This window comes from Danio rerio, chromosome 7 (assembly GCF_052040795.2).
Source record: "Danio rerio strain M-AB ecotype USA chromosome 7, GRCz13ab, whole genome shotgun sequence".
NCBI classification, from domain to species: Eukaryota; Metazoa; Chordata; class Actinopteri; order Cypriniformes; family Danionidae; genus Danio; species Danio rerio.
In genome coordinates this window covers 73,340,001-73,355,565 of record NC_141027.1, presented here as the reverse complement: position 1 = coordinate 73,355,565, position 15,565 = coordinate 73,340,001, and the positions used below count along the sequence as shown (strand labels likewise).

General features: G+C 38.1%; 1 protein-coding gene and 1 long non-coding RNA gene across 4 annotated transcripts in view; both read right to left on the bottom strand.

The window, feature by feature from the left end:
* The window catches only part of sbf2 (SET binding factor 2), a 288,968-nt gene that overhangs the window by 88,431 nt on the left and 184,972 nt on the right, over positions 1-15,565 (bottom strand). For all 3 annotated transcript variants that reach the window (XM_087262128.1, XM_087262129.1, XM_087262130.1), the window contains exons 18-19: positions 4,014-4,184; positions 1,376-1,647 (exon numbers count right to left, since the gene is read on the bottom strand). In XM_087262128.1, coding sequence (XP_087118254.1) covers positions 1,376-1,647; positions 4,014-4,184 — 443 coding nt within the window. The remainder of the gene's footprint in view (positions 1-1,375; positions 1,648-4,013; positions 4,185-15,565) is intronic.
* On the bottom strand, positions 10,080-13,181 carry LOC147836217 (uncharacterized). Its single transcript, XR_015496490.1, has 3 exons — positions 12,447-13,181; positions 12,074-12,380; positions 10,080-11,788 (listed from the first exon to the last, which is right to left on the bottom strand). It is a non-coding gene; the product is annotated as an uncharacterized LOC147836217 (long non-coding RNA).

Below are 15,565 nucleotides of genomic sequence, written 5' to 3'. Positions count from 1 at the left end.
TATTTATTAGGGGTCACCACAGAGGAATGAACCACCAACTTATCCAGCATATGTTTTACACAGCGGATGCCTTTCCAGCTGCAACCCAGTACTGGGAAACACACATTTTGTTCTATTTCGGCTAGAATAAAAGCAGTTCTTATTTTTTTTAAACCTTCTAAGCTCAATAGTATTAGCCCCCTTAAGCTGTATTTTTGCTATATTTGTATCCGTGGATCAATTGGTACCAGGCCGCACAAGAAATGATTTATTATTTCTGCATTATTTATTATCTGAACTACCTTTTATTTTTGAAAAATCTTTTATTTTGGAAAAACGCCTACATTCTCTCGGTTACATATAGGTCATTTGAGTGCCAAAATTTAACCACGAGTCATCGCGAGTCACGTAACAACAACTGACGGATCAGTTTCATACTATGTATGGGATATACACAACTCAGTAGACTAATTAATTTGTAGACAAACATAGCAGTGCTTATTTTATTTTATTTTATTGTATTTTTATATTTATTTATTTATTTATTTATTTATTTATTTATTTATTTATTTATTTATTTATTTATTTATTTATTTATTTATTTACTTACTTACTTACTTACTTATTTATTTACTTATTTTATTTATTTATTTATTTATTTATTTATTTATTTATTTATTTATTTATTTATTTATTTATTTATTTATTTATTTTCCTCCTTCTGCAGGTTGCAATGTCCTGAATTTTGCTTGCCAATCTTAAGCCAATTGTAATGGATTGTGTTGGTTGAATTTGAAATTTCCCCAACGAGCGCAGAGCCCGGGGGACCAGAGTGAGTGCTCCAACCTCAAACCCCCACCCCCCCACCACTCCCGGTACTGCAGTGCTTTTTAATTTCACCTTTAATAAAACTTGTATCAGAGCTGTAGCAATGTTTTGTCAGCTTGTCATCCTTTGAGAAAATGGCTGATGGTAACCTAGCAATCTACATACACAACCCAGACCCCGGGCCACGGTAAAATTGTCAAGCATTGACCTGTCCATGGTAATAAAAAGATTGGGTCCACTGTCTACAGAACAAACCATTGTTATACAACGATTTGTCTGATTACTGTAACTTGCCTAATTAACCTAGTTAAGCCTTTAAATGTCACTTTAAGCTGAATATCTAGTAAAATTATGTGCTGTCATTATGACAAAGATAAATGAATTCAGTTATTAGAAATCAGTTACTAAAACTATTATGTTTAGAAACGTGGTAAAAAAATCTCTCTGTTAAACAGATATTGGGGAAACATTATACAGGGGGCACTAATAATACAGGAGGGCTAATCATTCTGACTTAAACTGTATATATATGGAATGGCATAGATCAGAATGTTAATGTTAGCCTTGCCTGTTTGTGAGGATGCTGTTGCTCCCGCTCTCCCAGTCGGCCGCAGGATTGGAGCGCAGGAGCTTGTTTTTGCTGGTGTCCAATGGGACGAGCAGGTAAACCATCAGGCTGGCGTAGTGGATGGCCTGACTGAACACTGTGCTCTCCTCACTCTTCACCAGCTCATGTTGCTTCTCTTTGCTCAGGCCGGGCCAAGCACGCAACTGCTCTGCTGCGAGATCCATGGCGGTCCGTTCGGATTGACCCGCTGCTGTGGACAATCTACTCGGTTCCTGATAAAGACAAGAGAAACTAGGGTTAAATGACATCCCTGTTTTTTTTGTTTTTTTTTGGTGATGGGGGGTGGGGGAAGGGGTTGTTTAACAGAAAAAGCTGTCAGAATTGGTGCTTATTATGGTTTGTTTGCAATTCTGTCAAAACCCACCGCTTTTTATACTGACTTAAAAATATGTATTTAATTCAGCTTTATTTGTATAGCGCTTTTACAATGTAGATTGTGTCAAAGCAGCTTCACATAAATGGTCATAGTAACTGGAACAGTGTAGTTCAGTTTTTAGTGTTTAAGTTCAGTTCAGTTTAGCTCAGTTCAGTGTGATTTAAATCATTACTGAGAGTTCAAACACTGAAGAGCAAATTCATCGATGCGTAGCTCTACCAATCCTGAACCATGCGAGCCAGTGGCGACAGCGGAGAGGGAAAAAAAACTTCACCTACATACAGTAAATGCAGCACCTTGGTTTGCTCCAATTTCTCATGAGCTGATTTCAAAGGTCTGATTTGTAGACCAATTTCATAAAAACAATCAGTAATTTCTAATGTGAGCACCAAAGTTGCTGGATATTGGCAGGCACTGGAACACATTTTCTCAGGCCGATCCAGAGACACAGCAGCTTTTACAAACCTCACTCTCTGAACAGCGAGTTTTTGTTTCTATACATTTTTAAATGTTAAGATCTTAATTTTTTTTAAATGTGGTAATATTACAAGTCAATTTGACTGTATTTAAAAAAAAATAGAAACATATAAATATTTTTTCAATATACAGAGCATCAGAAAAGTATTAGCACTTCACCATTTTCACTTTTTTTATGTTACAGCCTTATTCATTTATTTCATTACAATTTTACACACAATTCCCCATAATGACAATGTGCATGATTTTTTTTTAATTGTTGCAAATTTATAAAAATAAAAAAACGAACAAAAATCACATGTACATCAGTATCCACAGCCTTTGTCGTGAAGCTCTAAATTGAGCTCAGCTACATTCTGTTTCCACTGATCATTCTTAAGATGTTTAAGCAGCTGTCTATATAAGGTCCCAGGGTTGACAATGCATGCCAAAGAACAAACCAAGCATGAAGACAAAGGAATCGTCTGTAGACCTCCGAGACAGGATTGTCTGGAGGCACAAGGCTGGGGAAGGGTACAGAAAAATTTCTGCTGCTCTGAACAATCTAATGAGCACAGTAGCCTCCATAATCCATAAGAGGATGATGTTTGGAACCACCAGGGCTTTTCCTAGAGCTGTCTAGCCATCTAAGCTGAGTGATCGGGAAAAAGGCCTTAGTCAGGGAGGTGATCAATAACCCGATGGTCACTCTGTCTGAGCACCAGCATTGTTCTGTGGAGAGAGAGGAGAACCTTACAGAAGGAAAACCATCTGTGCAGCAATCCACCAATCAGGCCTGTATGGTAGAGTGGCCAGACGGAAGCTACTCCCCGACTGGAATTTGTCAAAAGGCATCTGAAGGACTCTCAGACCATAAGAAACTAAATTCTCTGGTCTGAGGAGACTAAAATTGAACACTTTGTAGTGAATGCCAGGCATCGCTCATCACCAGGCTAATAGCATCCCTACAGTGAAGCATGGTGGTGTCAGCATCATGCTGTGGGGGTGTTTTTCAGCAGCAGGAACTGGAAGACTAGTCAGGACAGAGGGAAAGATGAATGCAGCAATGTGCAGAGGCATCTTGAATGCAAACCTGCTTCAGAGTGCTCTTGACCTCAGACTGGGGCGACGGTTCATCTTCCAGCAGGACAATGGCCCAAAACACACAGCCAAAATATCAATAGAGTGGCTTTGGTTTGGTGAATATCCTTAGTGGTGTGCCAAGCTTGTAACATCATAAATAAAAAGACTTGAGGCTGTAATTGCTGCCAAAGGTGCATTAACAATGCAGTAATGAGAAAAAAAGGCTGTAAATACTTATGTACATGTATTTATTTAGCTTTTTTTTTTTTGGCTGTAACAATAAAAAAAAAAAAATTGGAAAAAGTGAACTTTTTTTTTTGAATACTTTCCGGATGACACAAAGTTGATACTTGTGTTTGCACTAGCCCCATGTCTACAAACTAACACAATAGATAAAATTAGGCCTTTCAGTCTCCATGGTCGGTCCATTACTTCTACTGTATCTGTTTGCCTCAGGGAATGGAACCAACCCTGTGATCTCAGACACAGCGATATTCCAAGATGTTAGCACAGAGCTCTAAAAGCTACAGTAAAACATGCCTTTTGCTTTAAAATGGTTACATTTATACAGTTTGTTATCAATGTTTTTATTCAAGCAAAATGATCAATTCACAAAATAATGTAAACTTGACTGCCTGTTTAACTTCCACTTTAAGCCTTTACCTTGATCTTGGCAGTGATGAGTGGCTTGTCCTCAGGGGCAGTGAGGTAAAGCGCTCTGATCTGGTTTTGCACCTCCGAGTAGAAAGTGGCCTCCCAGAACTGCTGATTGGTCCAGATGGGATGCTCCTGGATGCAGGTGTAGGCGAACTGATCCACTCCAGCTGCCAGTTTCTGCAAGCAAAAAGATGGATCAGCGGGCAGCACAAGGCAGTCTGCTAAAATAAACACAGAGCCCGCTACTGTCTATATAACAGCTCAAATCAGCCGAGCCGAGGTTCTCACCGCTCATGAAACCAACTGGCCTGTACTACGCTTGTAAAGGAGTCCATTAAAAAGCATGGTAAAAACAGGAAAGCAGTACGTTGTTGCCAAAGGTTTTTAGGAGCAATCAGTCATTTTTAGAGCCCGTAATGCTCTCAACACATACAGTAGGCCTCATATGGAGAGAGACTGCGAGGCAAGACTTTGAAAACATGGCTCTGGTGTTATTTTGTGCTCTTCGAAGCAAACCAGATCACCCGAGAGCTGGCTCTGAAGGCCATCTGTTGAAAATATAAAGGCTGTTTTTTTTTTTAGTATTTGCACATGTGGATACAGAGTTTTAAAGACGCATGACGTCTTTCTCACCTTCTATTGGTCTGTACGGCTCACACCTCCGATTAGATTACTATCCAATGTCTTCTTCACAAAACACTTGAGTATGAGTTATGACAAACTGTCTTTGCAACTTAGTTTCCCAAAAGCTAACCAAACCACAATCACAAGTGAAACGACAGACGGAAAGAGGGAATAAAAGAGAAAGTGAGGAGCTGTGGAAAGACAGAGACGATCTTTATAAGAAATGAGAACACATTCGGGCTATGTCCTAGTATGCATACTTTATTAGGCACTAAATTGATGTGCTTCACTGGTGATACAAAACATGTACATGGTTATGCAGATAAAAACATTATGTTAATTATGGAAATTAAATATGAACTTACATTTTATTGCCACATAATTTACGCCTACCTTCTTTAGCAGCATTTGGACCTTTTTTTGGTTAGTTAGGCTTCCTTCTATGTTTTCATCACTCAATAATCCAGCAATTTTCGAGCAATAAGCAACAAAACATGATCATAACTAGAGTTGTGGCTCAATTGCACTGCAATTTTGAAGAACCATTGTAATCTTCAGAAGGTTGGGGTAATGCAATATAAAATTGATACAGCTTCCATATATGTTGTTGCATTATCTTTGTCAATCAGGACACCTCATATGAAACTTCAATGAATGGTAGCTGGTTTATGATCCAAGGTGGTTTACTAATTTCAACCACTGTGGTATACAGCAAGGCCAACCTGTTGACCCAAGTCCGAAAATACTGCAGCTAAATTTCACCATAAATTAAAAAAAAAAAAAAAAAGGGTAACGTTCTGAACAAATCTGAATATCTTGGAATAATCATTTTAAATTGACATGATGTGTGAAATGCATATAAAATGCATAAGCGAATCACACATTAACCACTATGGTATAAACTAAGGCCAACCTGCTGACCTAAGCCTGATAATACTGTAGCTTAATATTTCCAAAAACGAAAGAGAAAAAAAAATAACTGCCTAGACGAATTTGCATTTCTTGGAATGCTCCATTTAAAATGACATGATGTGTGGTGCATGAAATACATACAAAATGCATTAAGTGAATCATACATCAAACACTATGGAATATATCAAGGCCAACCTGCTGACCCAAGTCCGATAATACTGTAGCTAAGGTTCCTCAAACATTTACCGAAAACAATTTTGAATATTTTGGAATGCTCTATTTAAAATAACATGATGTGTGGTGCAAGAAATACATACAAAATGCATAAGTGAAGCACACATCAATCACTATGGTATACACCAAGACCAACCTGCTGACCCAAGCCTGATAATACTGTTGCTAAATTTAACCAAAAATTCAGAAAAAAGATAACTGCCTGGACTAATTTGAATATCTTTAAATACTCCATGATGTGTGGTGCATGAAGTGATTACAAAGTGAATCACACAACAACCAATATTGTATATACCAAGATCAATCTGTTGACCCAAACTTGATAATTTCTCCAAAAATTAAACGGAAAAAAGGAAACTGCCTGGACGAATTTGAATATTTTAAAATACTCCATTTAAAAAAAAATTACATGATGTTTGGTGCACGTAATGCATACAAATTGCATAAGTCAATCACACATCAATCACTATGGTATACACCAAGACCAACCTGCTGACCCAAGCCTGATAATACTGCAGCTAAATTTTACCAAAAATTCAGAAAAAAAATAACTGCCTGGACTAATTTGAATATCTTGAAATACTCCATTTAAAATGCCATGATGTGTGGTGCATGAAATGATTACAAAATGCATAAGTGAATCACACAACAACAAATATTGTATATACCAAGATCAATCTGTTGATCCAAACTTGATAATATTACCAAAAATTAAACGGAAAAAAGGAAGCATGGACGAATTTGAATATATTTAAATATTCCATTTTAAAAAAATAAAAAATAACATGATGTTTGGTGCACGAAATCTATACCAATTGCATAAGTGAATTACACATCAACCGCTATGGTATACACTAAGGCCAACCTGCTGACCCAAGTCTGATAATACTGTTGCTAAATTTCCTAAAAAATTCGGGGAAAAAAACCTGCCTGGATGAATTTGAAAATCTTGGAATGCTCCATTTAAATTTAAATAATGTCTGGTGCATGAAATGCATACAAAATGCATAAGTGAACCACACATCAATCACTATGGTATACATCAAAACCAACCTGTTGATCCAAGCCCAATAATACTGTAGCTAAATTTCACCAAAAATCTAATGGAAAAAAGATAACTGCCTGGACAAATTTGAATATCTTGGAATAATCCATTTAAATGACATGATGTGTGGTGCATGAAATACACACAAAATGCATGAGTGAACCATTTCAAGATCACCTTAGCAAGCAGCTACATCTTTTTCCGCAAATCAACTCCCATTAACAAAATTTACAGGCTGGCCCACTTTGACACGTATACATTTTTCCTTAAGTATTGCTATTAATCACTTGGAAATGACCAGCACAGACATTAACGTGAGGCTTTGGACAGTTTATCTTTCCCTATGCAGTCAGGAATGTCTAATATGTATTTCAACACCACATGTCCCCATAATACAGACTTGTCCACGTCAAGCTGCGCTGATAAATCCAGTTACTCCATAATTCTTGCACAGATACCAAGAGCTGGATAGGATATCATTTTGAGAGCTTGCAGACAAACCTGGGCTATCCAGACCCAGATTTTCTTCAAGCTGACATACAGATGAAGATGAGTGGAAAAAGTGGCAGGAGAAACAGCGCAGTTGTTATTGTAGGATGCAGACCAGGAACACACTGCCAGGGTTTGTATTATTTGTCTTCAACATGGTTGTGCGCCATCTGACTGGCAACAGATGGGGGTGGATGATTTTGCCGGCTCCTCAACAACAGATGTGAGGGGGTCATTTCGACCTCTTCCAACTGTACAGCCTTGACGATAGGAGCGAGAGAACACATAGACCTTACATTCCAGGGGGGAATTTATTTGATCAGCCATTGTGAAAGCGTTTATTGGTGAGCAGAATATGTGGAGTGTGAACTGGTGCCCTTGAGCAGGTTTAAAACATTTTGAAGGTCTGCCTTTCTTCTAAATGATTCATGGTGTCTCTTTCCTGTTGGTTACAAGTATTCTGAAAGTGAAGTTGGAACAAAAATCACTGGGGTAATTAGTAGGGTTGGGTATCGAGAACTGGTTCCATTTTAGAACTGGTTCCAAATTTCGATTGTTCGATATGATGCAAAATCTTTCTGAACGTTGCAACCTTAATTTGATAGTACTTCGATAGTACTGTATAATTGAAGTGTGTAAAGATTATTGTGCTTTATCAAAATGACCAACTCATCTTCAAGGATGAGGATGCAGCACCGAAATAAGGTAGCAGGGCTGCACAATTTGGAGAAAAAAAAAATGTAGAGGCAGGTTTTTTTCTGATCAAAACTGCAATTTGCTGTTTAAACTATGATTTACTATTTCGTAAAAGAGCTAGAGGTTTGATGTGGTGGTTTTATCAGAATTAGAGAAAGAACAAGCATAATATTAAACATACTACACCACATAAAAAAATTATATATATTTTGCTGCTTGTTCAAACTACTTATGCAACATGAGCCGTGGCAACACAATCCTTGGCATTGTTTTTGAACAACTTATATGCTTTATGTTCAATCCACTTAAAATTGTTGAGTAAAGGGATTTGTGTTGGGACAACTTGAATTGTGTGGAATGCTGCTCTTTAACATTGTTGGTATTTTTTAAAAATACAGTTGTTAGTTGTCTTGACAAATTAAGAAAATATCTACAGTATCCTAAATAAAATGAAATTAATTATATATAAAACCATAAACTTCAAGAGTCCAAACAATTGTACATCAGTTAACACTGACGATAATCTACGTTAAGGTTAAAACAACGACAAAAAAAAAAAAAAAAAAGAAAACGTTTTTGCCATTTAAAATACAAAGAACACAAATCATTCTAAAGCAAAAGGCCACTGAGAAAACCTTCACATTTAGATTGGGTAACACTTTATTTTGATGGTCCATTTGAGTATTAGTAGACTGTCTGTTTAATATCTGCTGATACTGCTCATTCAACAGACATTTAACTGACTATAAGAAACTTAGCATTTACATGTCAACTAACCCTAATCCTAACAGTCTACTTAAAATCTAATGAGAATTAGTTGGCATGTAACTTAAATTCAACAAACAGACCATCAAAATAGTGTGACCTTAGATTGTGTTACTTTTTTATTGTTCAGGGTAATGTGCTTACAAACTATCAAAACTGTCAAAAACTATATGCTTGTTAGCATATTTAATAGTTCATTGAAATAATCTTTATTGTCATTGAAATAAAAGTTCATTGAAATTCATTACATGATTATTTGCCGTGTGTCCTTTGACAATGCACCCGATACAACAAATATTAATAACACCAGTATTTTGCCAGTCCCAAATACAATCACGCTCAAATTGTGACAAATCGATGCTGTCAACCGTAACATAACATGTCGTAGTATATTTAAAAAATTTGTAATTGCTTCTTGCATTCCTTAATAAAAACATTTCTTTCAGAATTAGACGAACTGTCAGAGCCACCTGCTGGTTATAACAAAAGCGTGGCTTGAATAAAAGGTAATATTGAATAAAGTTAAAATATTGGCTTGAACAAAGGTAATGAAATAATTAGTAATAATGTACCACTGGGAAACGATAAGAATCGGATTCTACAAGTAGAAACATCTAAAATTAAAATGATACCCAACCTAAGTAATTACCCAACAAATGACTACATTTTAGAGTTTCTGCTCAACAACAGAAACATGGGGTACATGTGACCTGGGATTCCCTAACAATTTCATTGACTAAGGAGACTTACTGATGCTCTCTTACTGCAAACCATGCCAATTTTGAACATCCAAGAAGGTTTAACCAAAGCCTGTTGAGGACAAGCCGAGAAAGCACAACTGCTAATGCTAACATTGCCTCTATGGCAGTACGCAGGGAAGGAAACCAAAAGTCACTATATGATTGACTAAGATGTTCTATTTCTACCAAGGGTCAAAATTTTCACCTGGGGATACTCATCCCCAGGCCTCTAGAGATTTTGCAGTGCCATTGATGTGATGATGCCAACCGAGAACTTCTAGAGGTTTCCATAATCCTGGACCAGGCCGTATCCTGAGCAGATGCTTTGGCGGTCATGGAGGAGTGGAGAGCATGAGATTCCTGAACGAACCCAGTAACAGACGAGTCTCCGCATTGTGAGCCAGCCAGTACACCCACCAGTGACCTACTCACACCTGCAGCTTCTCCATGATGGACGTCCAGTGTTCTCAGGCCTCCGGCGCCTAGACCGAAGCTTTCCACAAGAAGTTTGGCCAGGGGAGAAATGGTCATCCCCACCTGAGCCTGGTTTCTCTCAAGGTTTTTTTCCCGTCACTTTTGTCACTTGGTGAATTTTGTCTTTGTCACTGTCGCCACTTGCTTGCTTGGTTTGAGACTTATGGAGCTGTGCATCGATGAACTTGCTCTTCTGTGTTTTAACTTTCAGTGAAAATTAAACCACAGTGAACTGAACTAAACGGAACTCTGCTCAACTCTAGAGCTACTAAAACTTCTATGTTACGCTGCTTTGACACAATCTACATCGTAGAAGCGCTATAGAAATAAAGATGAACTGAATTACCCCAATATTGGGTTGTAGCTGGAAGGGCATCTGCTGCTTAAAGCATATGCTGCATAAGTTGGCGGTTCATTCCGCTGTGGATTAATAAAGGGACTAAGCCGGAAAGAAAATGAATGAATGAATTAAATTAGATGTCCTTCACAAGACAAAGATAAAGACACCGCTTTTTTTTTTTTAATGGTCAGGCCTTCTCATCTCCCAATAGTAAGAAAATTTCTGGTAAACTTCTTTAGAACATGGTAGATGATTTGTTTGTGGTCCAAGGTGGTCTGTTTTCCAACCTGGATAAAAGCAAAGGCTTAAAATCTTGTCAACAACAAAAAAATCTAAATAAAAAAACAGATCTTTGATTCTTAACCAGCGCAGTGTAATGATTTACCAACATTATGGAACAAATCCCTGCTTACTTAACACTAAGAGACATTCCACTTGGAGAGCCAGGAAGGAATCAAAATGCTCTGATTTAAACGCATAGTGTCGTAAAATATTTTCATCTCAGACATCCAGGATTAAACGGTGCGTTTGCAATTATGATTTACGTCTAACAAAGAGAGCAGAAAACATTTTAACAAACAGAGCCGTCAGGCACATCGGTATGCAGGACATGCTGTAATCATGTCCCACAATGCAAAGTAAACAGAGGAAGGTCAAGCTATGGTCAGCTAGAGCCAAGACAGTTCGAGGATTGTCAAGAAATTAATTTCTGCTGAACTATGGTCGAAACACTTGTCTGCAGCAGAAAGAGCGAGAGACATGTGTGGTGGTTTCAAACCACATGTGTATGTGCGGCAGGCAATCCTTTATCATTTCAAGACAGATACCCGATACTTTACAAAACTGATTTACAGACATAACATTATTTACTGACAAACACAATGGAAAAATCTCTCCCTTTCCCATAAAACAGTCACGCGGGTCTGTGAAGTGTGTCATAGAGTCTAAGGTCAGCTGGTGCAGTCAAGAAACTGGATGTCTCCAAGGCCCCTTTACACTAATATATGCTAGTTTTAAAACGGTGTTTTAGAATGAAAACGATCCATCTTCACACTGGCACAATCTAGCATTTCTGAAAAGATCTCCGTCCACACTATACCGCTGAAAACCACACATACACTCTGGCATGCACTGCAGCGTCTGCAGAGGTCTAAGCTCCAGGCAGTCAGTGGGTGCTTTGAGCACACATCCGAATGTAAGAGCAGCGCACGTTGAACAGTTCATCAAAGATTGGTGAATCCAGTTTTGTTGCTAATGGCTAACACGGATTTTTATCAAGAGATTAGTTGTACTTGGTCGTAACCAACTGCGTGTGGTTTCTTTCAAGGTTTTTTCCTTCACTTTCATCACTTGGAGTTTGTTCTTCACCTCTAACTTGCTTGATTTGGGACTTGTGGAGCTGCGAAACGATGGATTTGCTCTTCAGTGTTTGGACTTTCAAAAAACCTTTCAACTTTAGATACTTCACGATAGACACTGACTCGCATTATGGGAGGGGCATCTGTCTGCTCCAGTTGTGTTGCTAATGGCTAACATAGATTTTATTAAGAGATTAGTTGTGCTTTACGTTTGAAATGGCCGTGCCCTACTGAGTCTGGTTTCTCAAGGTTTTTTTCCTTCACTTTCATCAACTGGTGAAGTTTTTTCCTCGCCACTTTCGCCACTGGCTTGCTTGGTTTGGGACTTGTAGAGCTAAGCATCAATGAATTTGCTCTTCAGTGTTTGGACTTTCAAAAAACCTTTAGACAGTGGTCACGGAATATCACTCAGTCTCCATTGAAATGAACGGTTGCTTAACGCCATGCTGCTACGAGTTGCTTGTAGTGCGAATGATGCTTTCAGTAAACTTTTAAAACAGTGTTTCTCAACCAAATTCCTAGAGGATACTTCAAGATAAATGCTGATTCACATCATGGGAGGGGCATCTGTCTGCCTGGTGACTCCAGCTGTGTTGCTAATGGCTAACATGGATTTCATCAAGAGATTACTTGTGCTTTACGTTTAAAATGGTCGTGTCCAACTGAGCCTGTTTTCTCTCGAGGCTTTTTCCTTCACTTTCGTTAATTGGTAAAGTTTGTTCCACTTTCCACTTTGTGAAAAAAGTGGCTTTTTTCCTTCACTTTCGTCAATTGGTGAAGTTTGTTCCTCACCACTTTCACCACTGTCTTGCATGGTTTGGGACTTGTGGAGCTGCGCATCGATGGATTAGCTTTTCAGTGTTGGGACTTTCGAAAAACCTTTAGACAGTGGTCACTGGAAGTCACTCAGTCTCTGTTGAAATGAACGGTCTCTTGATGCTATCCCGCTACGAGTTGCTCGTAGTGCGAACGAGACTTTCAGTAAACCTTTAAAACAGTGTTTCTCAACCACATTCCTGGAGGATACTTCATAATAGACATCATCATCAAGGGAGGGGCATCTGTCTGCTTGGTGACTCATGGATTTCATCAAGGGATTAGTTGTGCTTTACTGTACGTTTGAAATGGTCGAGCCCAACTGAGCCTGTTTTTCTCTCAAGGTTTTTTTCCTTCACCTTCGTCATTTGTTTAAGTTTGTTCCTCGCCACTGTTGCCACTGGCTTGCGTGGTTTGGGACTTGTGGAGCTGCGCATCGATGAAGTTGCTCTTTATTATTTGGACTTTCGAAAAACCTTTCAACTTTAGACGGAGGCCACCGGAAGTCGCTCACTATCCGTTGAAATGAACGGTCGCGTTGCTGCGGAGAGTCACTCGTAGTGTGAATGAGGCTTCCAGTAAACTTTAAAAACAGTGTTTCTCAACCCCATTCCAGGAGGATACTTCATGATAGACAATGATTCACATCATGGGAGGAGCATTTGTCTGCCTGGTGACTCCAGTTGTTTTTTTCCTCGCCAATTTCGCCACTGGCTTGCTTGGTTTGGGACGTGTAGAGCTAAGCATCAATGGATTTGCTCTTCAGTGTTTGGACTTTCGAAAAACCTTTAGACAGACATTGAAATGAACGGTTGGTTGACGCCATGCCGCTATGAGTTGCGCGTAGTGTGAATGAAGCTTTCAGTAAACTTTTAAAACAGTGTTTCTCAACCACATTCCTGGAGGATACTTCATGATAGACAATGATTCACATCATGGGAGGGACATCTGTCTGCTTAGTGACTCCAGTTGTGTTGCTAATTGCTAACATGGATTTTTATTAAGAGTTTAGTTGAGCTTTACGTTTGAAATGGTCGTGCCCAACTAAGCCTGGTTTCTCTCAAGGCTTCTTTCCTTCACTTTTGTCAATTGGTGAAGTTTGTTCCTCGCCACTTTCACCATTGGCTTGCGTGGTTTGGGACTTGTGGAGCTGCGCATCGATGGATTTGCTCTTCAGTGTTTGGACTTTCAAAAAACCTTTCATCTTTAGACGGAGGTCACCGGAAGTTGCTCACTCATAGTGTGAATTAGGCTTCCAGTAAACTTTTAAAACAGTGTTTCTCAACCACGTTCCTAAAGGACCACCAGCTCTGCACATTTTCCATGTCTCCTAAACCAAACCCACTTGATTTAGATAACCAGCTCATTAGCAGAGACTAAAAGACCTGTAATGGGTGTAACAGAGAAAGGAAACATCCAAAACATGCAGTCTTACACATAAACTTACAACTTACTAAAATCAAAGTGTAGCAGAGACAGTAAACACTGCTATCACCAGTTTCAGGAAAGACTACACACGGGCACAGGATGTAATACATTCATAAACATGCTACAGGTGCACACGCAAAACAAAACAAGTTCCTGAAAAGATCTACAACCTTCCTAGACATCACAGCAGACATAACTTGACAGCACAGCAATGATGACATGTAAGAATCTCGGTCAAGGGGGAAGTCATGTTTTGAGATTGAATATGAGCTCAAATACAAACAGAGAGTAAAGCATAAGAGAGCATGTGGATTATGTTCTCATGTGCGACGGCATGAAGACCTTGACTGCAGAACAGCGCAGTCCACTGGGAAAGATGATAATGATGATCCAGCTAAACTGAGTGAAAGTGCAAATCAGAAGTACACAGAGCTGATGATCACAATGCTTGAAAATGATCATGTTGTGTTTAAAATCAATAATCACTTTTCAGGAGCGAAGTCAGCAGGAATTAATAAAATGCATGATGGAATATATGCAAATCCATCCAAACAATGCAACTAATATACTGGAGCTCAATACCACTTTGTTTTCCCATTCACACTTGAACAGTTTAATAATTTGTACAATATGTACAATCATTGGACTCTATGAAATTTTATTGAAACAAGCTGTCTTTTTGCACTTTAAAATGTGATACTTGTACACTATCTGACAAAAGTCTTGTCGCCTATCCAAGTTGTAGGAACAACAAATATTAACTTGATTTCAAGTTGATTTTTAATTATTTAATTACAACAGTAAGGTCTGACTTTGCTTAGACAAAAGTCTTGTCACGTAACAGAAATAATGTCCAGTATAGAATATAAAGTCATGCTGCAGTGGAAAAAGAGTTAATTTTGTGTATGACTCCCATAAGCTTGGAGGACTGCATCCATACATCTCTACAATGACTCAAATCACTCATTAATAAAGTCATCTGGAATGGCAAAGAAAGCATTCTTGCAGGACTCCCAGAGTTCATCAAGATTCTTTGGATTCATCTTCAATTCCTCCACCTTCCCCATACATGCTCAATAATGTTCATGTCTGGTGACTGGGCTGGCCAATCCTAGGGTACCTTGAGCTTCTTTGCTTTCAGGAAATTTGATGTGGAGGCTGAAGTATGAGAAGAAGCGCTATATATATATATATATATATATATATATATATATATATATATATATATATATATATATATATAAAGTCAGAATTATTAGCCCAGATTTGATTTTTTTTTCTTTTCTAAATATTTCCCAAATGATGTTTAACAGAGCAAGGAAATTTACACAGTATGTCTGATAATATTTTTTCTTCTGGAAAAAGTCTTATTTGTTTTATTTGGCCTAGAATAAAAGCTGTTTTTATTTTTTAAACATAATTCATAATTTTAAGAACAAAATTATTAGCCCTACAGTCTACAGAACAAACCGTCGTTATACAGAACTTGCTTAATTACCCTAACCTGCCTCGTTAACCTAATTAACCTAGTTAAGCCTTTAAATGTCACTTTAAGCTGTATAGAAGTGTCCTAAAAAATATCAAGTAAAATATTATTTATGGTCATCAAGATAAAATAAAACCGTTATTAGAAATGA